This window comes from Sorex araneus, chromosome 4 (genome assembly GCF_027595985.1).
Source record: "Sorex araneus isolate mSorAra2 chromosome 4, mSorAra2.pri, whole genome shotgun sequence".
Lineage (NCBI taxonomy): Eukaryota > Metazoa > Chordata > Mammalia > Eulipotyphla > Soricidae > Sorex > Sorex araneus.
The window spans coordinates 19586379-19614346 of NC_073305.1; the positions used below are offsets into that span (position 1 = coordinate 19586379).

At 50.7% G+C, this 27968-nt stretch overlaps 2 protein-coding genes across 2 annotated transcripts in view; one reads left to right on the forward strand and one right to left on the reverse strand.

Moving 5' to 3' along the window:
• Positions 1-7614, reverse strand: part of PP2D1 (protein phosphatase 2C like domain containing 1) — a 48867-nt gene extending 41253 nt beyond the window's left edge. The window contains exon 1 of the mRNA XM_055135064.1: positions 7556-7614. Within this exon, the coding sequence (XP_054991039.1) occupies positions 7556-7614 (59 nt within the window). The remainder of the gene's footprint in view (positions 1-7555) is intronic.
• The window catches only part of KAT2B (lysine acetyltransferase 2B), a 111440-nt gene continuing 90973 nt past the window's right edge, over positions 7502-27968 (forward strand). The window contains exon 1 of the mRNA XM_055136249.1: positions 7502-7924. Within this exon, the coding sequence (XP_054992224.1) occupies positions 7613-7924 (312 nt within the window). The 5' untranslated portion in view covers positions 7502-7612. The remainder of the gene's footprint in view (positions 7925-27968) is intronic.

The following is a 27968-nucleotide window of genomic DNA, read 5'->3' on the forward strand; positions in this document are numbered from 1 at the left end:
CCCGGAGCCGGAGGTTCTTCATTCTCTTAACCACTTCTTCAATGCTCTTGAAGGCATTCCTCGCTGCTCTCTTCCTCCTGCGCAGTTGTGGTGCCAAGTCGTTCCTCATGTTGATTTCTCAACCCAGGTACACATAGCTGCTGCATTCGGAGATGTTCGTTTTATTGAGAGCAAATGGAATGTCAGGGACTAATTCATTTTTCATGAACATTGTTTTGGTGAGATTCAGCTGCAGTCCAACCTTTCTACACTCGCGGTCGAAGTCAACCAGCATTTATGCCGTTTGGCTAATGTTTGGTGTTACTAGAACAATGTCATCAGGGAAGCAGAGGTGGTGTAGTTGCCGACCATCTATCTTCACTCCCATTCCTTCCCATTCCAGTCATCGCATGACATTCTCGAGGGTGGCACTGAAGAGTTTTGGTGAAATGGTATCACCTTGCTGAACTCTTCTCTTTACATCAATGATCACTTCCTTGTAGAATGGTGAGATCCTGGTGGTGAACCCATAATACAGCTTGCGGAGGATCTTGATGTATTGAGTTTGAACACCCTGTTTGTCTAGGGCTTCAATGACCGCTTCAGTCTCAACAGAATCGAAGACCTTCTTTAAATCAATGAACGTTAGACAAAGTGGTATCTTGAACTCTCGTGAAACTTCAATGATGTTGGTCACTGTGTGGATATGGCCGATTGTGCTGAATCCTTTTCGGAACCCGGCTTGCTCACGTGGTTGTCCTTCGTCTAGTGTTCTGCCTATTCTATTCAAGATGACTCGAGTGAACAACTTGTAGATGATGGACAACAGGCAGGTTGGGTGATAGTTGCTGATGTCGTGGATGTCTCTCTTTTTGTACAACAGAATGGTCCTGCTGATTTTCCATTAGGACGGAATCTTGCATTCAGACAGGGAGCATGTGAAGAGCCGAGCCAGTGTACTGATGAGTACTGGCGGTAGATTCTTCAGGTGTTCGGGTTTGACCTTGTCTGGACCAGGTGCTGTACGTGTCTTTACCGATGAAATGGCGTGTTGGATTTCTGAAGGGAGCACGTTGGGAATGACATATCCATCTTGCGGAATTTGGTATGTGGGCAGGTGGACATGGCTGTTGAAGAGATCTGAGTAGAAGTCATGAATAATCCTCTCCACTGCCCTTCTGGAAGATGTGATAGATCCATCAAGACGTCAAAGGGCAGTCATCTAGGTCTTGTAGTTGGTGAAGGACAGGTGAGCATTGCTAATTCTTTTCCCGCTTCTGCCACATCGTCCAACACTGGTGCTCTTCTCTCTTTGAGGTCTTCCTTCATAGCTTCTCTGCACAGCTTTGCAAGCTTGGACGTTAGCTTGTGATTGCCTGAGGCTCGTGCCAAACAATGTTGGCGAATGAGCTCAAGAGTTTCTAAGACAGGTGTCTGTTTGTGGCTTTCTCATTCTTGGCATTCTTTGAGCAATTATAGAGGTGCTGAACCAGTCGATTGTATTCCTTGTCAACGTTGTCAAGGACGGCATCTTCCCATGATGCAGCAATAGTGCCAAAGAGCTACCAGTTGGTGGTCATTCTGGGAGTTCTCTTCTTAAACTTAAACTTTGCAGACCCTTCTCCCCACTCTGTGAAGTAGAATTTTGCACAAAGGAGACGTGATCCGATCTTGTTTGGAATTTTGGGGCAACAGGGACATCAGTCAGGCAAAACCTTCAATTGAATATGATGTGGTCAATTTTGTTGTGGAACTGTCCACTGGGAGACTCCCATGTCCAACGTTTAGATTCGGCTTTCTGGAACTGTGAGTTACCATGGATAGTCTTGGTCAAAATGATGAATTCAGACAGTCTCTCATCCTGATCATTCCATTCTAGGCCATGAGTCCCAATGTGGAGTTCTTCGGGTGATCTTCTCGGTCCTGTCTTGGCATTAAAATCACCCACAATGACCTTGTAGAAGGTGTGGTCTTTTTTATAGAACTTCTCCAGCTCCACGTAGAACTTCTCAATTTCTTCTTCATCGTAGTTGGATGTTGGTGTGTAGATGAATATAGAAACTGCTGGCAGTGAGCCACATCTATTCAAGCATAATCATCTGATTCAGGTTGTTAGGCATTCGAATGAATCAATGCTTATAACTAAGTTTGTGTTGACAAGGACACCGATGTTGTGGATGTATCTCTTCTTGTACAACAGAACAGTCCTGCTGGTTTTCCATTAGGATGTTCCGAGGAAGAGTTCTTCTCCAGTGAAGAAAATGGTGTGATGTGATCGATGCCTTCTCGTTTCAGTCAGACCAATGATATCGTACTTGATCTTCTGCGCTTGCACCATAAGGTCTTTGATGGATGCTTCTGATGCCAGCGTACGTGCATTGAAAGTACAGACAGCATCCTATATAGTACTCCAAACACTGCCAGAAGCAATTCCTGAGCAGAGCCAGGAGTAATGCCTGAATATGACTGGTGTAGCCCCCAACCCAAAAATCAAATAGAATAAAACAAAAACAAAACAAAACAATAAATCCTGGGCTGGAGAATTTTTTATTTACATACAGTGGATAAGAAGCTCTCCTTGTATACAACCAACTTGAGTTCAATCTTGGCACCCCAGGTGGTCCCAGAAGTAGGCCCTGAACACAGATAGGTGTGGCCTAAAAACAAACAAACATAAAGAAGCTCCTTTAATGCATCTTGCAAAACTGGCCTCAAGGCTATGGAGTCCCAAAGCTGTTGCCTGTTTGAAGCTCTGTATTGTTCCTCTAAGTCTGAATGAGAATCTTGCCGGAGTATTTCTGGTGAGGCGTACTATGTCCCTCCATTCTCCTGTAGCTTGGAAAATATCATTTGATAGATGTGTTGTGAATCTTCTTAGCCTGGCAAGCTACCCGTGGCGTATTCAATATGCCAAAAACAGTAACAACAAGTGGCACAATGGAGATGTTACTGGTGCCTACCCGAGCAAATCAATGAGCAACAGGATGACAGTGATACAGTGATGAAAGCTGCATTTTGGATCTTGCTGCTTTTCAATATTCTGTCTCTGTCTTTGGTATTTGTCATTTAGAGTACAACGTGTCTTCAGTTTTCCTACTTGAACTGTTTTTGCGGGGGCCTTTCAGGCTTCTCGTATTTGGTTGCCTGTATTCTTCAACTCTGGGAAATTCTTAACTACACAATTTCTCTAACTATTAGTTTTATATTAAATTCACCTTCCTGGTCCTCAGCGAATCTGATGACTCTTACATTGTTTCCCTTGAACTCACCCCATAGGTTTCTGATGTATATTAATTTCTTTTCAAACATTTTCCACCTTCAATCATTTTCTAGTGGTTTCGTCCATCTCAAGTTGGAGCACCTTGATTTTTTCCCTTCAGCTGCTATTATTCTACTACGAAGAGTTTCTTTCTTTTTTTTGGTGATGGTGGTGGGTGGTGGGGGAACGAGACAGGGGTGGTGCCCACACCCTGCTGTCCTCGGGGTTTACTCCTGGCTCTGCCTTAGTGATCAGTCCTGGTGGGCTCAGGGGACCCTAATGGTGCTAGGGATCGGATCCCCGTCGACCTCCTGTAAGATAAACCTGCTGTACTATCGACCTGGCCCTCAGAGTTTCTCATGAGTTTTTCTCTGACCTACTGTCCTCTTCATTTCTACCATGTCTACTTTTAGTTTTCTCATTCTGGCTCTCATGCTTTCTCGTGCTGACTTCCTGTGCCATTTTTTTTTTCCTCCTTTGTGCTCATTAAATATCCTCACCATGATGTCCCTGAAGTCATTTTCTGAGGATTTACAGACTTGGTTGGTGATGGCTGTGCCTTTTGTGTTTGCTCACTGAACATAGGGGGCTTCTACACAGCTTCCCCAATGGGTTTCCAGTGTTCCTGCTGTGTTGAGGCTGAGTCTTTATTGTTAGACCCCACAGAGAGACTCTACGGGGCTGGGCTGAGGGTTGCTCTTTTCCTTCTTTGCCCGTTTTCACCTAGTGACAGGAAGTATAACTGTGAACAGTGTGAAATTTGCCGTTCATAGGAAGGAGGTCAGGGATGGGGATTGCTGGTGCCTAGTGGGAAGCGAGGGGCTCTGCCTCTAGTCCCGAGCAGGGCCGGAGATGTCAACCAGAGATGAATCCCGCCTGCAAGGACAGGCAGCAGGCAGAGGCTCAGGGCCTGTGCAGGGGCCCCTGAGTATGGCAGAGGTGGGGGTGTTGAGGTTGCCAGAACCTAGCTGGAAGGAAGGGGATCTTGAGAGAAATTTATAGGTAGTGAAACGCACAAATCTTTTTTGTTTTTTGTTCTTGGGTGGTGCTTGGGATTGAATTACGCCTCAGTACATGCAAGGCAGGCTGGAGCGATAGCACAGCACATAGGGCGTTTGCCTTGCACGAGGCTGACCCAGGTTAGATTCTTCCGTCCCACTCGGAGAGCCCGGCAAGCTACTGAGAGTATCCCGCCCACAAGGCAGAGTCTAGCAAGCTATCTGTGGCGTATTCATGTGCCAAAAACAGTAACAAGTCTCACAATGGAGATGTTACTGGTGCTCGCTTTAGCAAATTGATGAATTATGGGATGACAGTGCTACATGCAAGGTAAACACTCTTAATACTCTACCCATGAGCTACATTCCTGACACCAATTTTTTTTAAGTGGGGGGGTTGAGGGGGTGCTGGGGAGTTCACACCCAGTGATGCTCAGGGCTTGCTCCTGGCAGTGTTTTGTTTTTTTTTTTTTTTTTTTTTGCTTTTTGGGTCACACCCGGCGATGCACAGGGTTTACTCCTGGTTCTACACTCAGGAATTACTCCTGGCGGTGCTCAGGAGACCATATGGGATGCTGGGATTCGAACCCGGGTCGACCACGTGCAAGGCAAACGCCCTACCCGCTGTGCTATGGCTCCAGCCCCGCTCCTGGCAGTGTTTAGGATCATATGTAGTAATGGGGATTGTACTAGGGCTAGAACCAGGTGTCCTGCTTGCAAGAGCCGGAACCACTGTACTGAGATTGGCGGAGATAAACAAATCATTAAAAGTTTTTACTTTTAATTTTTTGTCTTTATTGATGGAGGTACTATGAGTTATAATACTGTTAGTGATGGTTTCATGTGTGCGGAATTCCAAGACCACACCCATCACCAGAGTCTCTGCTTCCTTTACCCAAGTTCCTCAAGGCTGAGGCCCCTCCCAGTAAATCCCCTCCCCACACCCCTGCAGCCTTCACTTATTCCCGTGGATCAATTTTCCAGTTGTGCTACCTGGATCTTTGTTGCTACCTTGCCGTGAGTCTTCATCACTCATGAAGACAGAGATAATTTTGTGTCTGTCCCTCTCCTGACTAAGATAGCACCTCATTCATGGTGAGGCAAATTTCATGATTTTTGTCCTGAAATGAACTATTTATTTATTTATTTATTTTTTGCTTTTTGGGTCACACCTGGAGATGCTCCGGGGTTACTCCTGGCTCTGCACTCAGGAATTATTCCTGGTGGTGTTCGGAGGACCATATGGGATGCTGGGACTCAAACCCGAATCCTAGTTGGTCACGGGCAAAGCAAATGCCCTGCCTGCTGTGCTATCGCTCTAGCCCTTGAAACCAACAAATCTTACGTAGGTCACCATCAGTCTAACAAATGCCTAGTGGTGAATGTGACCTCCAATGACCTTTGGACTTGATGATATGGATCACAGTTTTTAAAGACCCGCCCTCTATTGTAATAGATCGCAAAAAAGATCTGCAAAACATTTCGGCAGGGTTCTGGGTGGTAAAGAAAGCAGAACAAGCCAAGAAAGGAAGTGACTGCCATTTTCCTCCCACCTGCAGACAGGATTAAGCTTGGGAGAGATTATTTCTTTTTGACCTAATTGCACTGTTTAGATCTACAAATTTCTTCTCTAAGGCCATCTATCACCTCATTAAAACCCACAGGACGCTATTGATTGGAAAAAGCAGCATGCTAAGGACCATGCTTCCAGGAAAAAGCATATACATATTCTTTATGCGGCCTTGGTTGCAGCAATGAGGCGTGTAAAACTCTTGGTAATACGCACATTATGACCCATATTACAAAAAAAAATATTGATTCACTTTAGGAAAAGTAGGACATTTGTCAAGGGGCCTGAAAAATAGCCTCCAGCTCCAAAAAGCTGCTTTGGCAAGGCTGACCTTCGCACAAATACATATGGAATGGAGTGAAACTTTCAAATGAAATCCTGAAAAGGCCGTTCCACGTTCACGTTACTAACACCACCGTCATTGTCACATACACACACACACACACACACACACACACTTAAACCCACCATCTTCAACAGTTTACAGCATTTGGAAGTGCTAAATTGAGACATTTCCCCTCCCCCCCAGTTTGAGTACAGAAAACAACATTCATTCTTGGATGCGGCTTAGTTTTGTTGTCGATTCGTAGTTAATATGCGCGCCAGAGATAACAATTTTGAAGAAGCTCAGACATCATAGAAAAGCAAGCATGATTACACAGCGATAAACCATAATAAAGTTTATTCAAACTTTTCCCACTGCGAGAAACCATCATTAATAGCGCTGTAAACCACAGAATCTCAATTAAGAAAGAAAAACCAAACTTTTCCCACTGCTCATAGTTTTCACTTTGTGCCGTTCTTTAACAACGTTTTTCTCTGGACGTTTCCTTGGAGTACTCCCCAAGGAAACATACAGAAAATATTAACAGCTTTTTCCTTCCCTTGGCAAGTGGAATTGTGTGTGTTTGAACGGGGGTTGGGGGTGCGGAGAGTGGGCTGGCGGGGGGAGGGGAAGGGCACACTCTTAATTAAAAAAAAAAAAGTTGGCCAGAAAAGAAAGCATTTAAAATAAGAGGAAGCATCTCGCCCTCGCTCTGGGGGTAATTTGTAACAAAGAAAGGGAATCGGCGAGGATGGGTACTTTTCAAAAGATCTTGTTTTGTCTTTCGGGCTCCCGCTAGGGTGGAGGAAGTTGCCGGGGTTCCCGGGAACCCCCACCCTCCTCCAGGCCGGGGCCTGCGGGGTTCGGCACAAGGAGGGGGGGTGGTGCCGAGAGGGAGCCGGCCAGCAGGTGCCTGGGCTGCACCCCCCCTCCCAGCTCCCACCCACCCGCCCATCACCCCCCCGCCCCCCACTCCCCCGGCCGCACCCCCACTTTCCCCTCGGCTTCGCCCCCTGGCGGGCGAGCGCCCGGGTGCCGGGGCGCGGGGTGAGGGGCGCCCACCCCGCGGGCAGCGGGAACCGGGTCGGGGGGTTGGGGGGAGGGGGGGGCGGCCCGGCGCAGGGGGCGCCCCGCGGCCCGCACCCCCGGCGGGCGGCGCGCGGCGCGGAGCCCCGGGAGGACACCCGGGGGAGGGCGTGTGCCGCGGCGGCGGCGGCGGCGGAGCCGCTAGTCCCCTCCCTTCTGGGGGAGCAGCTGCCGCCGCCGCCGCCACCAGCAGCGCGCGGGCCGCGGCCGGAGCGCGGCGGGCGGGCGGGCGGGCGGCGCGCGGGGGCGGGCGGGGGCGGGGAGGGGGGTGGGCGCCGGGGCGGGAGGCCGTGGGGGAGGGTCCCGCGCTCCCGCCGGCCCGAGCCCGCGAGCGAGACCCTGGCGGCGGCCGCGGCGCCTGCCACTCGGCGCCTCCTGCGGCGCTCCGGGGCGGCATGTCCGAGAGCGGCGGGGCCGCGGCGGGCGGCGGCGGCGGCGGGGTCGGAGCCGGGGCCGGGCTCGGGGCGCTGCCCCCGCCGCCCCCCGCGCCCCCCGCCGCGCCCCCCCAGGGCTCCCCGTGCACCGCCGCCGCCGCCGCCGCCGGGGGCTCGGCCGCCTGCGGACCGGCGACGGCGGTGGCGGCGGCGGGCACGGCCGAGGGACCGGGAGGCGGCGGCTCGGCCCGGATCGCGGTGAAGAAGGCGCAACTGCGCTCCGCGCCGCGGGCCAAGAAACTGGAGAAACTCGGCGTGTACTCCGCCTGCAAGGTACGCGCCCGCCCGCCCGCGGGACCCCCGCGCCGCCCCTCCCCCCGCGCCCGCCGCCGCACCGCGGAAGTGCCGCTGTCGCCCGCGCCCGAGTCGCCGCCGCTCCGACCCGACGCCGCTCGGGTCGGGCTGGGAGAAAGGGAGTCGCCGGGACTCCCGGCTCCCATTCCTGTCCCCACCCCATCCCCCCTCCTCCTCCCGGAGGAAGAGTGGCCGGTGCGACCGCGCTCCCGCGCCGCGGCTCTTGGGGCTTTGTTGCTCTGTAGGAGCTCGCCCGAGGCTCCTTGCTGGGAGCAGAGCCGCCCTCTAGGTGTGGTGAGCGCCGCGCACCGGAATTATTATTATTATTATTATTAACTTAGTTGGAGGTGGGGGACGGGTTGGGGGACTCTGAGCGTCCCCTTTTCGTCCTTCCTCGAGGCGTGCCCCATGGGCAGGAACTGGGTGGAAGGAGTGAGCGTGAATGGGTTCCCGAGTCCGAGAGAGAGAGAGAGAGAGAGAGAGAGAGAGAGAGAGAGAGAGAGAGAGAGAGAGAGAGAGAGAGAGAGAAGGGGGGGCTGCAGGGGTTCGAAGGGGTGGCACGAATCGGGTGGGAAAGTGGGGGGGGTCCCGGAGCTGCCTGCGCCCGGGGCTCGGGGACGGCGACCCCCGTGGTCATTGCATTATTACTTGTTTAGTTCCAACGCTGTCCCAGCCGCGCTCGGGCTGTAAACAGGCTTCGGGGAGGAGGTGACGGTCGCGCTCCGCTTGGGGACACGCGTGGCGTGGCCGTGCCCTGCCCGCGCGGGCTCTCGGCACGCCCCGGGTCCCGCCGCGCAGCTCCCGGGGCGGGGTGGGGGGGCGGGGTGGGCGCGTCGCCCGAGGCCGCGGGGAGGCTCGGCCCCGCGCTGTCAGCAGCCGCTTTGTTTTGACAGGGTGACAGCTGAGGGGGGCGGGGACTTGGCCTCGGCGGCTCCCGCGGCCTGTGGCTGGGGAAGACACACACTCACACCTCTCGGCGTTCCTCCCTCCCCCGCCCGCCGCCGCACCCCGGCCCGGCCCCCGCGCCCGGCTCCCGGCGATCGAGCGCACTTCGGAGTTTGGGGGGGGGGTTGGGTGCGGGGGATCCCGAGGATGGCCCCCTGCAAGCCCGGCCCCGAGAGACTGTGGCCCGCACGAGCGGCAGGAGTTGGTCCAGTGCGATGGAATGTGGGTGTCCCGCACTCCCCGCCCCCGCCCGGCGGTGCGTGTGCCCGGCGCCGGCGGGCCAGGGGCCGCTCGAACGCGCGCGGTGCTCCGGCCCGGCGCTTCCCAGACGTTGGTGTGCGGGAGAAGGGGCTGCGGGAAGCGCGGGTTCCGAGCCCGCAGCTCGGGGCCGGCACAGAGCGAGGGTCCGCGTTTTAATGGCCAGTCAAGCCGGCCCCGCAGTCGGAGGAGGGAACCCCTAGGTGAGACCGGGGCGAAGCCTCCTGTTACTCATCTCCCTTGAATTCAGCGAGAAAATGGACAAGGGGAAGTAATATGAGAGAGGGGGGTGGGGGGGAGAGAGAGAGAGACAGACAGACAGAGACAGAGAGAGACAGAGAGACAGAGGGAGAGAGGGAGAGACAGAGAGACAGAGAAGAGCTGGGAGCTGGCGGTGAAGGGCACTGGGCTCACGGAACAGACTTGAGCCTGGTAGGCAGCAGGGGGAACTGCACAGAATGGAGAGCAAGGACCGTGGACTCGGTGTTTTGCAGCCAGGCTGAGCCCGTGGAGCAAGTGTGTCACGGTTTCTGGGCTGACTTTTTACGAGGTTTCCATCATGAGCACCTTTTGCTGCCTGCTGCCTGCGATGGCCTTCACATTGGAGAACTTTCCTGAAGTTCTGTCTAAGACCATGAGTGCATATGCCTCGCCTGAAGTTGTTTTTTTTTTTTTTTTTTAAATCTCCTCAAATTTCAGTCGTACAGCACTTTTCCCCCTGAAATTTGTGGCTTGAGTCTTTGTTCGCATTCATGTCCAAAGGACAACTTGGCTTATGCAAGATCTGCCTTCCTGCTCCTGCTAGTCTCTGCAGAGTTACCAATTTTTTTCTTCCTCATTTATTGAATGGGGGGGGGTCCCAGCTGGATGCCACACGTGCATTGGCATGCATTGAGGTGGACTTTGGGGCATTAGTACCTCAAATCTGTGCTGGACCTGTTGTGACCCCTATAGTATATGTGGGTGTGCATGCAGGCGAGGGCGGGGGGGGGGGGGGAGGGGTAGGGAACCAATTACAATGAGGTTCATAAAACTTATTGCCTTGGAACCCAGAGAGGTCAGTCTTGGATTGAATCACTGGTGGGTAGGAGTGGCTCATTGGAGGACGCGTGAACAGGTGCTAAGAGCTATTGGCAACATGGGGTGGGGTGAGGTGAAGAGTCTTCAAGTGGAGAAACTGAAAGCAATTATGAAAGCTTGGAGCTGGAGCTCACGGCTGCATTGGCTGAGGTGTCTGGTGTGGGCAGGGGCGTGGCTAAGAGGGTGTTGCAGAATCCTGAACTCTTGGTGGGGGGTGGGGGTGGTTTTTTCTTCCTTCAGTTTTGCTTTAACAAACAAACCCACAAAGTTTTCCTCATGAGAAAACTCTTGGGGGAGGGGACATGAAGGCAGAAGGGGTTTTTTTTTTTTCTTCGCTTTTCCCTACCTTTCATTTAAGAAAGCCTAGGAAAGGTAAAGCCTCCAAAAGATATTCTTTGCTACTGACCAGCCCCCGAGGACGTGGCAATTGAGAGGTGAGCAAGACAGGGACACGGGAAGGAGATGTGTCGCTTTCTTGGGGGCAGGCAGGTGCCAGACTTGATAACCTATCTATGTGGTCTTTAAACTTCCAAGTGAAACTGACAATGAAGGGAGCAAGTTCACCTCCCGGCTGGGTGCACCACACCCTGGAGAGAAGAAAAAAAGAAAGAAACAAACTCGTTTTGCAGGATCCAGGGGAGAGTTCTCCCCAACTGGACTCTTGCAAAGGTTGCTTCAGTGAGACGCCTCACGACATGAATGCTTATAAGAAGTGTTGATCTGATCCTATTATGTCCTCACGGAGGACTTCATTTATTTTTCCTGGAGTCCACAGGACCTGTCTGGCATGGCCACCGCTATATCTGTCTTGCTCATCTGGTTCCTTCTGCCCCAGAGCCTTAGCACACGCTGTTCACTGTGACCTTCCTTACTTCCATTTTGGGCCACGCCCAGTGGTGCTCTGGAGCAGTGCTTGACCTTCTTTTCTGGGGCTACTGCAGGATTTTTGCTTTGGGATCACTTGCTGCCGTGTTTGGGGGACCATGTGTGGAATTGAATGGGCTCATCCAGGCAGGCGCTTTCCCCATGGACTGCTTCTCTTGATCCTCAGCCTTCCCCTACTTAAAGCTACAGAACTTTTCTTGCTTTTCCCTTGTGATCTTTTTACCATGCCTTTTGTTTGTTTGCTTGTTTCTGATCACACCCAGAGATCAAACCGGGACCTCCCCCAGGCAAAGCTAGCAAGGCTGCTGCTTGCACTGACTCCAGCCCCTGAACCCGGCTTTCAGTTGCTGTGATTATTTAATAAGTGCTTTTCTCTGTGAAAGGGTTCTAAATGATGGGGTGATTGATTAAATGAATGAGAGAAGGGAAAATGGAATCACTTATTAGTGATTAGGGTAACTCTAGTCTAGTAAGATCTTAACCTGACCGCGTCTCCACAGTGGGGAGGATGTCGTCTTTGGCATTCCTAGGGATCTTACAGGGACCTGTAGGACTAGGTTTGAAATATTATAAAAGAAACCCCAAGTAGATGTATGAGAAACCATGGTCCAAATCTCTTTGAATTTAAATGAAGTTTACCTGCTGAAAAAACAGAACTAAAACCAGTGACTGACCGTATTTTTTGTTTGGATTTGTTTCTTTGGCCATACAGGTAGTGGTATTGGGGTCACTTACCAGTGTTGATGGGGGCACCATATGTGGGGTGTTGGGGGCTGAAACTTAGGGCTCCAGCATGCAAAGCTGGGGAAGGGGGGGGGGCTGGAACAATAGCACAGCGGGTAGGGCATTTGCCTTGCACACGGCAGTGCCTACCTGGGTTCGATTCCCAGCATCCCGATTCCCAGCATCCCGTATGGTCCCCCAGCACAGCCAGGGGTAATTCCTGAGTGCAGAGCCAGGAGTAACCCCTGAGCATCACCTGGTGTGACCCAAAAAGCAGAAACAAAAACAAACAAACAAAACTAGGAAAGGGGTGTTTTGGACTACACCCATTAGTGATCTGGCTATTTTCAGCACCTTATTCTGGGGTCACCCCCTGGCCGTGCTCTGGTTACCAAGCAGTGCGGGGTACTGGGGAACTGAGCCCACACGCAAGCATTTGCACCATCCCTTTGAGCAGTCTTGCGGTTTCCTTGTCCACCTTTAAAACAAAAATTAAATACTGGCTGCTCCTGGCAGTGCTCTCAGCCACCAGGGCCTCACGTGTTCAGGCTTTCTCGGCAGTGCTGGGGCGAGACAGTTGGTGTTGAGTGAACGCAGGGCCTGGCCAGTGCGAGGCCCATGCTCTACCACTTAAACTCACGCTCTGCCACTTAAACTTTCTTCCTGACTGGCCATTCCGAAGGAAATAGGCCCTTGCTCGACACGACAAGTGAGGCGACCAGGAGCACGTGTTTCGGAGTCTGGGATGAAACAGGAGTTCAGATTTCAGGATTCTAGCCCTGAACCTCAGGCAAGGCCATCAGCTCAGACTCAGTTTCCTGGTCTGCGAAGTAGGTCTAGTAATCCACCTCCCCCACCCGCCGGGAATTCAAACAGGGCGACTCTGTACGAGGTACTCAGATACTCGCAGTGGGGTCCTGGCCAGATCCTCACAGCACTTTAGACTTGGGGACCCGTTGCCGACATGGAAGCAGGAGAGAACATGGGCGTTGGAGAGCCTTGAAGCCCAGCCTCTGCCAACTGGGGCTCGTGGGCTCCAGTCACTGGAGACCCTAACTGCAGCCCGGAAGTTCAGCATTCAAGCATTCAAGACCCCTCTCCCCCCCTACCCCCCTCGCTAATAAGGCAGGCTAAAGGGAGTTACCTGCTGCTTTCTGCCTTGTGAATGGGGGGCAGTGGCCAGGAAGCGTTTAGGAGGAACCCATTTGCTCTCGTTCTGGGCCGGATGCCATCCTTAGAGAATGACATAGACCCAGGACTATAAAATTAGTTTTTGTTTAAAAGCAAATGCCTTACACTCCAGAGTAACACTCACTGACCAGAGTCCCTGCAGGGCACAGAAGCATGTGTGCGCGCGCGTGTGTGTGTTGTGTGTGTGTGTGTGTGTGTGTGCGTGTGCGTGTGCGTGCAGTGGCTGTCACCCAGGAGCTCTTTTGTCCTCCAGGGAATATTTGGCAATGTCTGGAGACAGTTGGGTCATTGTCGTGGAGGGGAGGGAATGTGGCGCAGGACAGCGCTCCACCACGGGGCCTCAGCTGGCCCCAGTGACAGGGCTGGGCTTGAGCAACACCCCCCTTCCTTCTGGGGAAAAGCGCTTTCTCAGATATACCTTAAAATACACATGCAGCGTCGGAAAAATGAATGCATTTAATGTTAATTCGAAGAACACTCAAAATCGGAAAAATCCCCCCTTTGTGAATCATGAGCATATTTCGAACAGCTTTATTGTGGTGTAATTAACAGATCGTAAAACTCACGAAGTGCAAGTGTGCAGTCAGACGGTTTTGATAAGTGTATATAAGTTTACATCTATCCTCACGTTTTATAGCTCTTTGGATCCCCTCCCCCTACCCCGTGTCTTTTTTTCCCTAAGATCATATTTTGTGTCACTAGATTGTTGGTGCACAAAAAGGAAACCAAATGAAAAATGTCTTTTGGGAGACTCCTTCGGGTAAGCCATCTAGTAACTGCAAAGCTCAAGCCTTGGAGTTGGGGGAAAGATCAGGTTTTTTTTTCTGTTTGTTTTTGGGCCACAGCCCGTGGTGCTCAGGGCTTCCTACTCTTGGGCAGATGAGGCGTTGGGGGTTGAACTCAGGTAAACTGCTGTAAGGCAAGCCTCCTACTCTGTGCTATCTTTGCAGCCCCTAGGAAGAGAAAATGTTTACAAAAGAATCAGGCAGAATTGGGAGTGATTTTACAGAGGGTAGGGCCTTTGACTTGCTAGCTGCCAGGGCAGGTTCAATCCCTGGCATCCCTTAGGGTCCCCTGAGCCACCCAGGAGTGATCCCTTAGCTCAGAGCCAGAAGCAGACTTTGAGCTCTGCAGGGGTGTAGCCCTAAACCAAAAACCAAACAAACAAAATCTCAGTCTTCAGCCACCCAGTTTGCAGCCATTATTATTTCCTGTCGAGATTTCTCTGAAAGGTGGCCTCAAGGCTGCTGCAGAGATGGTACAGTGGGTAGCGTGCTTGCCTTGCACACGGTGGGCAGCCCAGGTTCATTCCCCCAGGCAGAGACAGGAGGAAGCTCTGAGCATTGCAGTGTGAACCTAAATTTAAAAAGAAAAGAAAAGAAAAGAAAGGAAAAGAAAGTGCCTCATAGAGCTGAGCATAGGCAAAAGAAATGTTGTATCTGGCAGGCCCCAAGACCGAAAGCCTAAGAGAAAGATGACCAATTTGAATTCTGTTTCCTTATAAGCTTTCTGGGAAAATGGAAATTTAAGCCTGTAAAATCTTAAGATTGCAATTTGCAGTTTTATGTAACGGAGACAGCCATTTATAGGGCAAAACAGAACAAAATCTGCTGAAGACTGTTTTGCTTAAGGACGCGTGTGCTAAATAGCTTTTTGTGAGGCGCTTTTGTTTGTTTTGTTTTGCTTCACTTTTAATCATTCCGTAGGTTGAAACCTGGTTACCTGTCCATATTGACTGGGTTTATTTAGGTAAAACCCACCAGATTTCTCCGGTCCCCTGGAGTACGGAGGGTAAAACTCACAGTTCGTGGGAGGTGCCTGGGGGCAATCAGGACATGCGCTTTGGGGGTTGAAAGACCTGAATAAGCAGCGCTGCCCAGTTGGACGCTCCAGACTCCCGGTCCGTTGCCTGTCCACGAGAGGAAGATTAACCTCGTGAGGCCTAGTGCTCCGAGGTTTCTCATCAGACTCAAACAAGGAGGCGCTTGTGGTGAAATGGCAGGTGCCTACACTGTACCTGCGACCCCCAGAGCTCCTGAGAACCCTTTTACAGCTCCCTCTGCACTGGGCGCCCTTACGCAGCCACTTTACTGACTTGCCTTGTAGTGTCCCCGTTAGTGACCTGCCACCTGGCATACATACCGTGAAGAGTGAAGCATTTTGCATATGCGAAAGCTCTTAGAACATAGACATTCCCTTTATATCTATTAAATTTTTTTTTTAAACTTTCCGGAGCTGGAGCGACAGTACAGTGGGTAGGGTGCTTGCCTTGCATGCAGCCGACCCGGGTTTGATTCCCAGCATCCCATATGGTCCCCTGAGCACCGCCAGGAGTAAAATTCCAAAAGCCGGGTGTGACCCAAAAAGCAAACAAACAAACAAACAAACAAACCCAAAACCAAAAATAACCCTTTCCATTTGTGGGGCCAGAGTGATCGTACAGCGGGTAAGACACCTGGCCTTGCGTGTGACTGACCCAGGTTAGATGGTCCCCTGAACACCCACCAGCAGTGATTCCTGAGTGCCCAATCAGGAGCAACCCCTGAGTACCACTGGATGTGACCCCCCAACACCCCAAACAAACAAAACTCACAAAAATTTCCACTAGCATCCACAGCTTGATTGTTGCTGAAAGTATGATGCCTTTACCATTTACACACACACACACACACACACACACACACACACACACACACACACACACACACCCCGTTTGGGACGAGGAAGGCAAGGAAAGGCATTTGATAGGCAGGGAACTGAGACCGAGACTTTCTCAGGCTGCTGTGACGGCTCAGGGAGGAGAGGGCCCTGCAGAGGCGCTTTTTCAAGTTTATCGTTTTGCATCATCTTCCAGAACTTTCTCATGGGGTGGAGGGTGATGCTGTTCTTCCAAGAGGTTTACGGAGAGAATTTTCTTTATCGCAGGCATTCCTTGGCTCCCCACTTGACTTTTATTGTGCTCTGGGAGTTCAAAGGCTTTCCTAGTCCACTGAAACTGCGCAGGCCATAAAGCAAACAAGCGAAGTGTCTTTACTGCTCGCCCAGGGCAGAGAGATGCTTGCCTTTGATTGTTTTAAAGCTGCCAGTCTAGAATGGTCACTGTGCTGACCCAATAGCAGTGCCTACTAAGGGGAGATGAAAGAGATACCTAGGTGCGCCAGGTGCCAGATGTGCCAGAGAGGTGAGGAGTGAACTCTCCTGCCTCTTCAGAAGGACCAGAATTGCTCTAGCTAAGACACAATAGGGTCTCAGCACAATCTAAAGAAAACTTGACTGTTTGTCCTTAAAGGTTTCTTGTTTTGTTTTGTTTCTGTTTTTGTGTTAACACCCAGGGATGCTCAGGTATCACTCCTGGCTCTGCACTGCCCTGGGGGGTGCAGGAGATCTAATTGCAGTTGGCTGGGTGCCAGGCAAGAGCCCTACCGCACTGGATTCTCTCGCCAGCCACCAAGTTTTTTTTTTTTTTTTTCAGCTTTTGGTTTTATTATGTACATAGCAAAGCACTCAGACCACAAGTTCCTAACTCAATAAATAGTTTTTCCTTTCGTTTTTTTGGAGCTAGGCTCGGGCTTACTTCTGGTTCTGCGCTTAGAAATCGCTCCTGGCAGTGCCCAGGGCTTCATATGTGGTGCTGGGGTTGGGAGCTGGGTTGGGCACATGCCTGGCAACTGGCTTACCGGCTGTATTATCTCACTGGTTCGATGAAGTTTGAATGGCATGCATGCATGCAGCAGCCATGCAGATAGAGCTATCTGGCCTTTGCAACACTTCAGGGGGCTCCTATATGCCTCTCCTCGATCCTGATAACTTTATTTTTTTTTTTTGCTTTTTGGGTCACAACCAGCGAGGCACAGGGGTCACTCTTGGCACATGCACCAGGAATTACGCCTGGCGGTGCTCAGGGGACCATATAGGATGCTGGGAACCGAACCCGGGTCAGCCGCGTGCAAGGCAAATGCCCTACCCCCTGTGCTATCATTCCAGCACGACTCTTAATTTGGCTTCTATTAGTTTGCCTTTCTTAAACTTCATGTCGATGGAATCATGTGGTCTGAACCCTGCCTATGAGCTGTAGCCATTCTGCTGCAGAAAAGAGACCAGTTTTTTTCACTAAAAAAAAAGTAAAAATGGCCGTAAGTCATTGGATGGGACCAACTATAATAACACATTTTAGTTAGGCTTTGAATATAAACGATAAAAATTAGAAATTTAGATTTACTGGGAAGAACCCACAAAAGCAGAAATGTGGTGAAAAGTCCAGGCGATGGTGCCAGGGAACTGACCCAGCGGGTGGAGGCCTGGCTTTGCCTGTGGGGGGCCCTGGCTCAACCCGTGGCACGCTGGGAGCGGACCTGAGTGCTGGGAGTAGACCTGTGTGAACCTTTGCTCCTGGTACTGCCTTTGGCACTGCACAGTGTGCCCCCACCCCCACCAAGAAATAAAACCAGGAGGTGTGCTTGGCCACGGCCACGCACTCGTTAGTGAGGACAGAATGATTCCACAGCTGGTGGACTCCCAACTCACTCAGCTCCCCGTCTGGGTTGGTGAGTCCAAGTTTAGCTGCCTCGCGCAAGGCAAACGCCCTACCCACTGTGCTATCACTCCAGCCCCAATCCTCTTATAATCGTTCTGTAATATTGAACACAATCGGCTTTCCCTCTGCTTTACGTCAGAGGGTGAGTATACCTAGCGTTGTTGGTTAGATGTGCATTCCAGCAGGCGGTCTGAGAAGATTTCTGCTCAGGTAGCACTTGTCTAAGCTCCTCGTGACGACTCATCACCTCGTGATGACTGGAATAGCATTGACTCCTTTGAATTGCTTTCATCTCTGGCATCTGGTTGGCTTGATACAACCCTCCCCTCCCCCCCATCTTATACTTTTCTCCTGGTGTTGGCAAGGCTTTTGGTCAAATTGAAGCTTGTTCTCAAATGCTGACTTCATAGAGAACCTTCTTGAAAAGTCCCTCCCTTCATTTAAAATAGCCCTCGTCACTCAGTTCTGGCCTTGTTCTGCTTGTCTGCATTTCGGTCAAGCAGAACTCACGGAAAGCTTACATCTACACTTGCATTCACCAGTTCTTCCATATTTCCTTTATAGTAATAGAAGCTCCGTGAAGCAGAGACTTTGGTTCCTGGCATGTCACAGGTCCACAGGTGGGCTCTGGCGTATAATAGGTACTCCGTCCATGCCTGTTGAATACGTGAAAATTTTCACGTTTACAATGAACTTCATAATCACTTTGTGAGATAGGAGGATAGGAAATGAGAAGACACAGTGACGAAGGCTCAAAGTGGTTTAGTGAGTTTCCCGGAGCCCCTGATCAGCAACAGGTCAGCCCTGAGCTGGGCAGAGACTGCAGCTGCTGACTTCTGTGTGGCGTTCCCTGGCCTGATGACCTGCAGTACTTGTCTGATGACCTAGCCTGCTACCGGGAGGGCAAGGTTCAAGCCACACCCACACTGTAATCCTTTGAGTAAAGATGAGGACAACTCGAACTGCCCGTTTCTCTTCTGTAAATTAGATTAAATTCTCACAAGGGTTCTCCTCTCCCCCCCATTCTGGTGCCCAGGGCTTACTTCTTGTTCTGTGCTCAGGGATCACCCCTGTTATGCTTGGGGGACCATATGGGGTTCTGGGGAGCAAACCTGGGTCACTCACAAGCAAAGTGTGCCACTGTGCTATCTTGCTGATCTTATATTTTTAAGACCAGTTAGTTAAAACCCATGAAATGAGTAAAAGGCCCCGACATGTATTCTAAGAATCTTTGTTAGTGCAATTAGCAACAATAACAAAAACCTATTAAGGTATGTTTTCTAAACTAATGTGTATATATATATATAATCAATGTAATAAGTAATGTATATGGTAAGGCATATACCATACCATATGCTACAATAATTTCTTAAATAACAATTTTTTAATGTTTTTCTGTCTGTATGGAGAGCCTAGACACAGGGCTTATTATTATTATTATTATTAATATTTTGCTTTTTGAGTCACACCCGGCGATGCACAGCGGTTACTCCTGGCTCTGCACTCAGGAATTACCCCTGGCGATGCTCAGGGGACCATATGAGATGCTGGGAATCGAACCCGGGTCAACCGCGTGCAAGGTAAACACCCTACCTGCTGTGCTATTGCTCCAGCCCCGACACAGGGCTTATTGAATCAGGAAATGAATGCATTTATTCTGGAAGTACGAGTAATATCTCCAGTGATCGATTTAGAATGATGTTCCACCCAGTTTTAGAAGAGGCTTTGATTGATCTCTTCAGCAGCCTCTGGGCAAGATGGGTGGGTGGGGAGGCCTGCTTTAATTCCACAGTGACGTAATGCGTTCCCATTCCTGGGGAGCCCTCAGCCTATGGACCTGCTAGGAGGCTTCGGTGGTGTGCAGGAGATTCCAGAAGTGGAGGGCCTGGACCAGTCATAGTGACTGGTGGTGGCCACTCTCATTTGCATCAGCTCTAATAAGCTGGTGTTGAAATCTGATGGCCACATTCCAAGGAAGCCAAGGTCAGTTTACTTTGAAATAGTGACGTGAGTCACGGAACCCAGGATTTGCACATAAGACCCACAGTCCTACCTGAACTCACCCCCACCTCCAAGGAACATATCCACAGGTATTGGTTGGGCGTCTGTGCCCGGCTCTGCCGACGCTAGGTGTGTGGTGAGTGACTAAAGATCACAAAACTCACAGAAGGTCCTGATCTGGCTGGGTAGCAGGAGATGGGGAAGACAAATCCAAGTGAATTGACCCAGACAGGAAGTGAGTGCAGAGAGAAGCAGGCATGGCGGTAGGGAGTTGGGGTTGGCTGCAGTGGGGGCCCAGGCTGACTGGGTTTGACTCCGGAGCTGCTGCTGGCTGTGTGACCTTGGGGAGATAGATGACTTAGCCCACACAAGCCTCAGGCTTCATAGCTGTGAATAGAGAGAGTCATGATGTCAATTCTTCCCATTCATTCTGTGGATTGTTCTTTGACATGCTGGGGCACTGGTGAGATGCTGGGGATACGGTGACAGATGGGTCCAGACTCGTGCAGAGCTTGCTTTCTGGTAGTCGTTAATATAGAAGCAGAAAGAAAGAAGAAAATAACCAGAAGTGCTCTGGGTGTCTCTGAGCAGGGTGCAGAGATGTCAGTGAGAGTGCCCAGGGAGAGCCTTCAGCTCTGTGCCCAGAAAGGCCTCTGCAGAGTGGCTGGAGCCGGAATGATGCTGAGAAGCCGTGGGGGTGGAGAGTGTGGTGCCAGGTGGAAGTGCAAAAGACTTCAGTGCCAGGGGCTGGAGCGATAGCACAGTGGGTAGGGCGTTTGCCTTGCACGCGGCCGACACGGGTTCGATTCCCAGCATCTCATATGGTCTCCTGAGCACCGCCAGGGGTAATTCCTGAGTGCAGAGCCAGGAGTAGCTCAACGCCCCCCCCCCCCCAAAAAAAAAGACTTTGGTGCCAGAAAAGGCTTGGCATGTTCACGGACTGCTAGATTGCAGCGGGCAGGGCCACATGGCTGAGCCCAAGTGTGTCCATTTTCACCAAGGAAAATAATAATGATCTTTGGTTGGGAAATGTCTTGGAAAATATCTATCATGGCTTTTTTTTGGAGTGTGGGGGTGTGGGGGGTCACACCAGGTGATGCTCAGGATTTCCCAGTTGATCACCTAGAAAATTATTTCCCATCCCTTGACATTTACATCCCTCTTTCTAAGAAGCCAATAGTAATATGTGTCATTGTTTGCTAGTTTTAATCCTGTAAAATGCCTTATAAAGGGTATGACACAGTACTTGATTTTCTTTCACTCAGCTTACTATTTGTTTGTTTGTTTGTTTGTTTTGTATTGGGGACACACCCAGTGAGGCTCAGGGGTCATTCCTGGCTTTACACTCAGGAATGCGCCTGGCAGATCTCAGGGATCAAACTCCAGTCAGGGATCAAACTCCAGTCAGCCACATGCAAGACAAATGCCCTAGCATACAAGTTTTGAATATTTGAGTCACCCAACTTGTTGTGTGCATCCGTACATTCTTACTGAAATTAACTGAGACATCTTCCACGGGCTGGAGCGGTAGGGCATTCGCCTTTCACGCGGCTGACCCGTGTTCGATTCTTCTGCCCCTCTCGGAGAGCCCGGCAAGCTACTGAGAGTATTGCGCCTGCACGGCAGAGCCTGGCAAGCTACCCGTACGTATTGGGTATGCCAAAAATAGTAACAATAAGTCTCTCAATGAGAGACGTTACTGGTGCCTGCTCGAACAAATCAATGAGCAACAGGATGACAGTGATATTGGTCAGTGACAGTGATCTTCCACAGTGCGAATGTAAGTTTATTTATCCATCTGTTCCAACTTTTGATGGATACCTGGGTTGTTCGCAGTGGATTCAAATAGCACTCGCATTTTAAAACCTTCCCACTGGCCTCTCTGAGAGGAACCAGGCCTACAAGAAACAAAGCGTGGAGAGGGCCTGGGAGATGCTTAGAGGGCTGGAGCACAGGCTTTGCACGCAAGAGCCCTGGTTCGGTGCCTGGTGCTGCATGTTTCCCCCTGCCCCACCAGGCACGAAGCAGGGCAAGGTCCCAGCCCCAAGCACTACCCAGTGTGGGCCTCCTCACCCCCCTAAATATAGACGAGGGAAGGGCTCTAAAGGTTATTCTTGCCCCAGTGTAATGGATGGTTTTGTGGGTTTGGGTGGTGACAGGTAGACAGTGTGGGTACGAGTGCAGAGACGGCTAGACTTGACTCACGACAGCCGGACACATGTGTGTGGTAGGGGAGGAAAAGTCCGAAAGGATTTGCCTGTCTAGACGGGTGACTCCCTTATGAGCATTCTATAGGGGGGTTCTTTCGTTTTCCGAGGCGAGCAAGACCTTCGAGAAGCAAGTATGGAGTTAGAACCTTTCTGTTTTGTTATATTTGGTGAGGCCCAAATAGAACAAAACTTACGACTTACGAGCCAAGTGTTGTTTCTGTTTTGGGGGCTTTGGGCCAGACCCAGCAGCCCTACAGGCTTCCTTGTGGTTTTGTGCCCAGCAGTCACCCCTGTTGGTGCCTGGGCCCCAGCCGGGCTCACTTGTGCACGAGGCAACCGCCTTGACTCATGTACTATCTCTCTGACCCCTGTTTCTTCTTGAATGTGTTAAGTTAGATAGGTCTCTTAATAGCCAAATATTGCTTTGATGATAAAATGTGATATCTCATTTAGCAGAACTTTTTTTTTTTTTTGCTTTTTTGGGTCACACCCAGCAATGCTCAGGGGTTACTCCTGGCTTTGTACTCAGGAATTACTCCTGGCAGTGCTTGGGGGACCATATGGGATGCCAGGGATCAAATCCCGGTCGGCCGCGTGCAAGGCAAACGCCCTACCCGCTGTGCTATCGCTCTGGCCCCCAGAACTTTTTTTTTTTAAAGATAAATAATGTGGGGCTAGAGTGACAGTACAGCAGGAAGGCAGTGTCCCAGGTCAGTCCTCAGCACCGCATAGGGACCTCTTGGGCCTACCCGGAGTGATTCATGAGCCCAGAGCCAGAAGTCGTCCCTAAGCACTGCCAGGTTTTGTCTAGAGCAATGCTTCTAAGAGCAATATTTGAGCTAGAACATTCTAAGTACTAAATCATGGCTCCTAGGAAAAGCATGCCAGGCCAGAGACGTACGTAGCTGAGTGGGCTGAGTGGACGAGCACTGGGGTTTGATTCCACCACATTATCCCCCAAACACTACTGCAGAGTGACCCTTCGTGCTGAGTCAGAAATCACCACTGAGTACCCCCGTGTGTGGCTCCCCAGCCCTCCCCTCTGATCCCCCCCAAATAGCACCAAACTGGGCCGGAAAGATGGCTCGGAGGGCTGAAGGGCTGAATGCAAGCCATCCTAGCGGCAGGCCTGGCTTTGATCCCTGGCTCCGCCTGAGGCCCAGTCACAACTTGGAACAAAGAACTGGGAGTAGCCGCCAGCACTGTTGAATGTGGCCCCCAAACAAACACATAAACAAAGGAAAGAAATCAGTGCTGAATAATCATAGTTGATCTTTCTCTTACTTTAGTTTGTTTTGGGGTGATACCTGCAGTGCTCAGGGCCGGCTTCTGGCTCTGGGCCCAGGAATCACTCCTGGTGGGGCCCAGAGGTCCGGATGTGGGGCTGAGGATTAACCTGGGGTACTGCAAGCGCCCTTCCTGCTGTACTGTCACCCCGGCCCCAAGCTATTAATCTTAAAAAAAAAAAAAAGTATCCCAGAGACACACATACAAATCTCGGAACCCATCGGCTTTTTGCAGAAATGCGTTCGGACTTTGCATTAAGTTACCGGTGCCGGGCCACCCCAGGTGGGAAAAAAGGTGTCATCCCTCTGCCTATTCCCCCTGGCGGCTCAGTGGCCACCATCTTCCAGAGGCCATTGGACAGTCAGGTGTGGGCCAGCAGTGATGAGACATGCAGGGCCTCACGGGATGGGGGTGGAGCCGGCCCTTGTCCTCCCCTGCCCCAGTGAGACCCCAAGTCACTGTCCATAAACGGCCCCTCCGGCTACTGATCAAGCTGCTTAACGGTCATGACCCCAGAGACACACAAGCAAAACTCAGAACCCAGCGGCTTTTGCCAGAAATCCCTCCAGATTTAATTATTAAAATTTCAGAATTCCAAGACATCATATGCTATTCACAATCAGCAGTAGAAAACAAATTGTCCAACATTGCCTTTTCGGCAGGTCTGAGTGTTGGGGGGAAAATCCCAAACAATAATGGTGGGTCTGGTGTTGAAATAGTGAATGTAATCAAAGTAGAGAGTAATGTGGAAATAACCTGTCGCACAGGTAGGGGGACGGTGTGGGATGGGGGTACACTGGCGTTTTGGGTGGTAGAAAATGTGCACTGGTGAAGGGACGGGTGTTTCATCATTGTATGACTGAGACTTAAACCCGAAAGCTTTGTAACTGTTCTCACAGTGATTCAATAAATAAATTTATTTTTTTAAAAAAGTGACTAGCCAAATGAGAGAAAAAGGGAAGAGAATTAAGATGCACTAGATAAGGAAGGAATTGGTTAATTTCAAGTATAAAAATGTAGCCTGAACCTAGTTCATTAGTGGTGCGTCTTTGCGCTCTGAGGAGGAGGAGACACAAGTGAGTTTGGAGTGCCAGGTGGATTTCTAGGTGTGGGTTCGGCTCTCTGCTCCTTTGCCAGCAGGTGAATTCAGGCAAGCCACTCCCCTTCTCCCAGCCTTGCTGGGAGTTGGGAGGGAAGGCAAGTGGTTGGGCCAGCATTGCCTTGGGAATGAGCTGACAGACAGGCTTGAAGGGCATCATACAGCAGAACGCTGTGGCAGTAGTGTTAGGTTGGGAGGGTTAGGCAGGGCAATGTGTTCACCTCTTTCTTCTGACAGCGATCACGGGCCTGACCTTGGCGCAGGGCACGGACTGTAGATGAATCAAGCCCCAGGTGCTGGAGGGACGATATAATTAATGTCGTCAGAGTGAAGGGCACCCGATAGTTGGCAAGGGGGCGTTGGAGAGGCGGGCAAGGATTCCTGTGAAACTTCCGGGGCACCGAGGCCGAGTAGACAGTTGGGAATGTGAACTGGAACTTCTGCTCTGCAGGTTGGGCTGGTTCTGTGAATTTGCTCATCTCAGCGCAGATAATGACCGACACCCTGAGAATGGGAGCTGTCTGAGGGACACATACGCGGCACTGTTTATTTTGCTCATCCCGGTTGACGTGGTGCCAGAACAGCAGGCCGAAACATTCCGCCCGTCAGCGGCTTGTCGGGCTGCTTCACGCTGGCCCAACAGTTGGACAGATCTTTCCACTGTGGCAGGCTTGAACCCACTGCGCGGAAACACCACCAGTGAAGTCAGAGGTTGGGTGTGTCTCCGCTAACTGAGATTCCCGCAATTGTCTTGGATTGAAGGTTCTAGAATACCAGTGTCTTGTTCCTTGTGTTCACTCAGGACCTCTTGAGGCACTTTTTGTTTTTTTTTTCCAAAACATTCTTTAATGACTTTTTGTTTGCTTTGGGGGGCTGCGCCTGGCAATGCTCAGAGGTTACTCCTGGCTCCGTACTCAGGAATTGCTCCAGGCGGTGCCTGGGGGATGCTGGGGATCCTTGCGTGCAAGGCAAGTGCCCTGCTCACTGTCCAATCACTCCAGCCCTTGAGGCACTCTGCAGGGGTGATGAATGTTGGGGTTTGGCTCTTGAAGGGGTGACTCAGATGTAATGAAGGGTCTGGGCCAGCCTTAGGCACTGTGTGGTCTCTCAGCACCCCTTTTTGTTTTGTTTTTGGGCCACGCTCATTGGTGCTTAGGGATTACACCTGGCTCCTGTTTCGGGATTACTCCTGGAGGGCTTGGCAGACCGTATGTGACGCTGGGGATTGAACCCAGGCCAGCTGTGTGCACAGCAAGCGCCCTGCATCCTGAACTACTATCGCGCTGGCCCTCTGCAGCCCTTTTTGCTCCCTCAGGACGAACCGTCAGAGTCCTGGGCCTTTGCTTCTGCCCGAACCGAGTATCAGGCATAGAGAAGGCAGCTCCTCATTGAGGCCCAGAATGCCACGGGATTTGTTCCAGACCGGAACAAATTTGTCCTGAAAGTTTCCTCATGATTCGATGTCAGAGTGATCTTAGTGGAATAGAAGTGCTTGAAAGGAGTGTCACCTGAGGAGCTTGTCTCTGTCACTTCACCAAGACCTGATTTCCATTTTCCTCCTGTTACCTTGATCGCCCTCTGCTGTATTTTTTTTTTTTTTGGTGGGGTGGGAGGGTAGATTCCAGTCAAATTGCACTCTTATTAAGATCTTCAGAGATGATTATATATATATATACATATATATATATATATGTATATATATATATATATTTTCTTTTTGGGTCACACCCGGCGATGCACAGGGGTTACTCCTGGCTCTGCACTCAGGAATCACTCCTGGCGATGCTCAGGGGACCATATCGGATGCTGGGAATCGAACCCGGGTCAGCCGCGTGCAAGGCAAACGTCCTACCCACTGTTTTTTCTCTCTTTACAATCAGTTTTACACTGACAATTCCACACAGATTTGAGGCCTTGAGTGGATTCCCACTTCCCTTCTCTTGCCTTTAATTTGTGCCCAGAGTCTCTGGATTTAAAAAAAAAATTCTTGTTTTGAGTCATAACTTTGTGGTGTTCAGCGGAGTTCCACAACCGTGTGAGCTGAAAGAATTATCACCCAATAGAAAGAGTTGAATGTCCCTCCTTCCCCAGAAAGGATTACTTGCCATTTGAATTTAAACTATTTATGGAAAGCTCAAGTTAATGGGAAGGAAAGAGAGACTTTGACCCCTAAGTCCTTCAGGTCATCATTCCCCTCCCCCCCTCCCAACCTTTGCTGTGCTCGGAGCAGGATCTCAGCTCCCCTCCCCCCGCCAGACTCACTAAATCTGGATTTTAACAAGATCTCCAGATGATGCATGAGGAGAAAAGCTCTGTTCCAGTTGAGTTAACCGGAGCATTATTTAGACTCCCAAAGAAATACTTGCCCACAGTTAAGAGGGAAATTTGGACAGTTCACCATGGAAACGTCTGAAAATGTAAACTCTCAACGATCTTCATCCCCGTCTCACTCCTCACTCCCCTTTAATTATTTCTGAGATGGTTTCTCTCCCTCCTCACCCACTTCCATGCCTGTGTCTTACTTTTTATCCCGAAACTCAAGAAAGAGAGCTAGATTACCCATACAGAACCCTGTTTTCATTTCATCGAATTTGGGGGGCTCTGCACCACACCCCAGGGGTACCCAGGACCCACTCCCAGCTCCCAGTGCAGGAAGTCAAATCTGGGCCCCCCACATGCAGAGCGTGCAGTTGCCCCATCCCTCACCCCCAAATCCATTTTGACTGCTTTATTTTTAGGCCAAGTCTTGGTGGTGCTCAGATGTGCTCCTGGAGCTGCCACGGGACCATGCTAGGATGGGACTGGACCAGGCCTTTCTTTCTTTTTTTATTTTTTTCTTTTTTGCTCACAACCAGCAATGCACAGGGGTTACTCCTGGCTCTGCACTCAGGAATCACCCCTGGCGGTGCTCAGGGGACCAAATGGGATGCTGGGAATCGAACCCAGGTCAGCTCCGTGCAAGGCAACCGCCCTATCCAGGCAAACGCCCTACCCGCTGAGCTATTGCTCCAGCCCCCTAGGCCAGGCCTTTCACTTGCAAAGCATGCTTGAAGCCCTTTGGGCCATCTCCGGCCTCAGAAATCCACTGGATTTCCTCTTGTGTATGGTGGGGGCGGGGGGGGTGTCACCCAATGAAATCTGCTTTCATTTCATCTAATTTTGGGGCTTTGCACCACACTCCAGAGGCACTCAGGGCCTATTCCCAGCTCTGTGCTTGAAGATTGAGCCTGGCGCGCCCAGAGGACAGTGTAGTGCCTGGGGTCAAATGGACCGAGCTGTCACCTGCCCTGGGAATCTGCTTTAGGTCCCACGTAGGCTAGAATGGCTTTGTGAACGGGCTAGAAGGTTGGGTGGCAAGTCCAGGGTGTTGAGTGAAGACACACAAAAAGGGGCCACATAGCTTCATTGTTTGCAGCTTTCATTGTTTCAAACTCTCCACTAAAAAAACAAGACCACTTACTCAACTCAGTTGCTTAACTCAGTTCTTATCACTTGCTGTTTTATCTTTTACTGAGATAAATTCTGACAGTGGAGTTGTGACTGTGTAGACACCTATCTCTTTTTGCTTTTTCAACCAGAAAAAGACAGAGGTGGAAACCCCCATGTGTCGATCTTTTTCTTGCCTTTGTAGGTAGTTTGTTAATCTTCCTGAATTTGTGGGGAGATTAAAAAAGTCTTAATTTTTGAGCATATACTTTTAGGGAAATTTTGCAGAAGACCAGTATTTGAAATAATTAGTTCTTAGCAGTCCTTGCCTTTTCAGAAAGTGACTTTATGAAGTTTTAATTAATGTGCTATTAAATGGTCTGC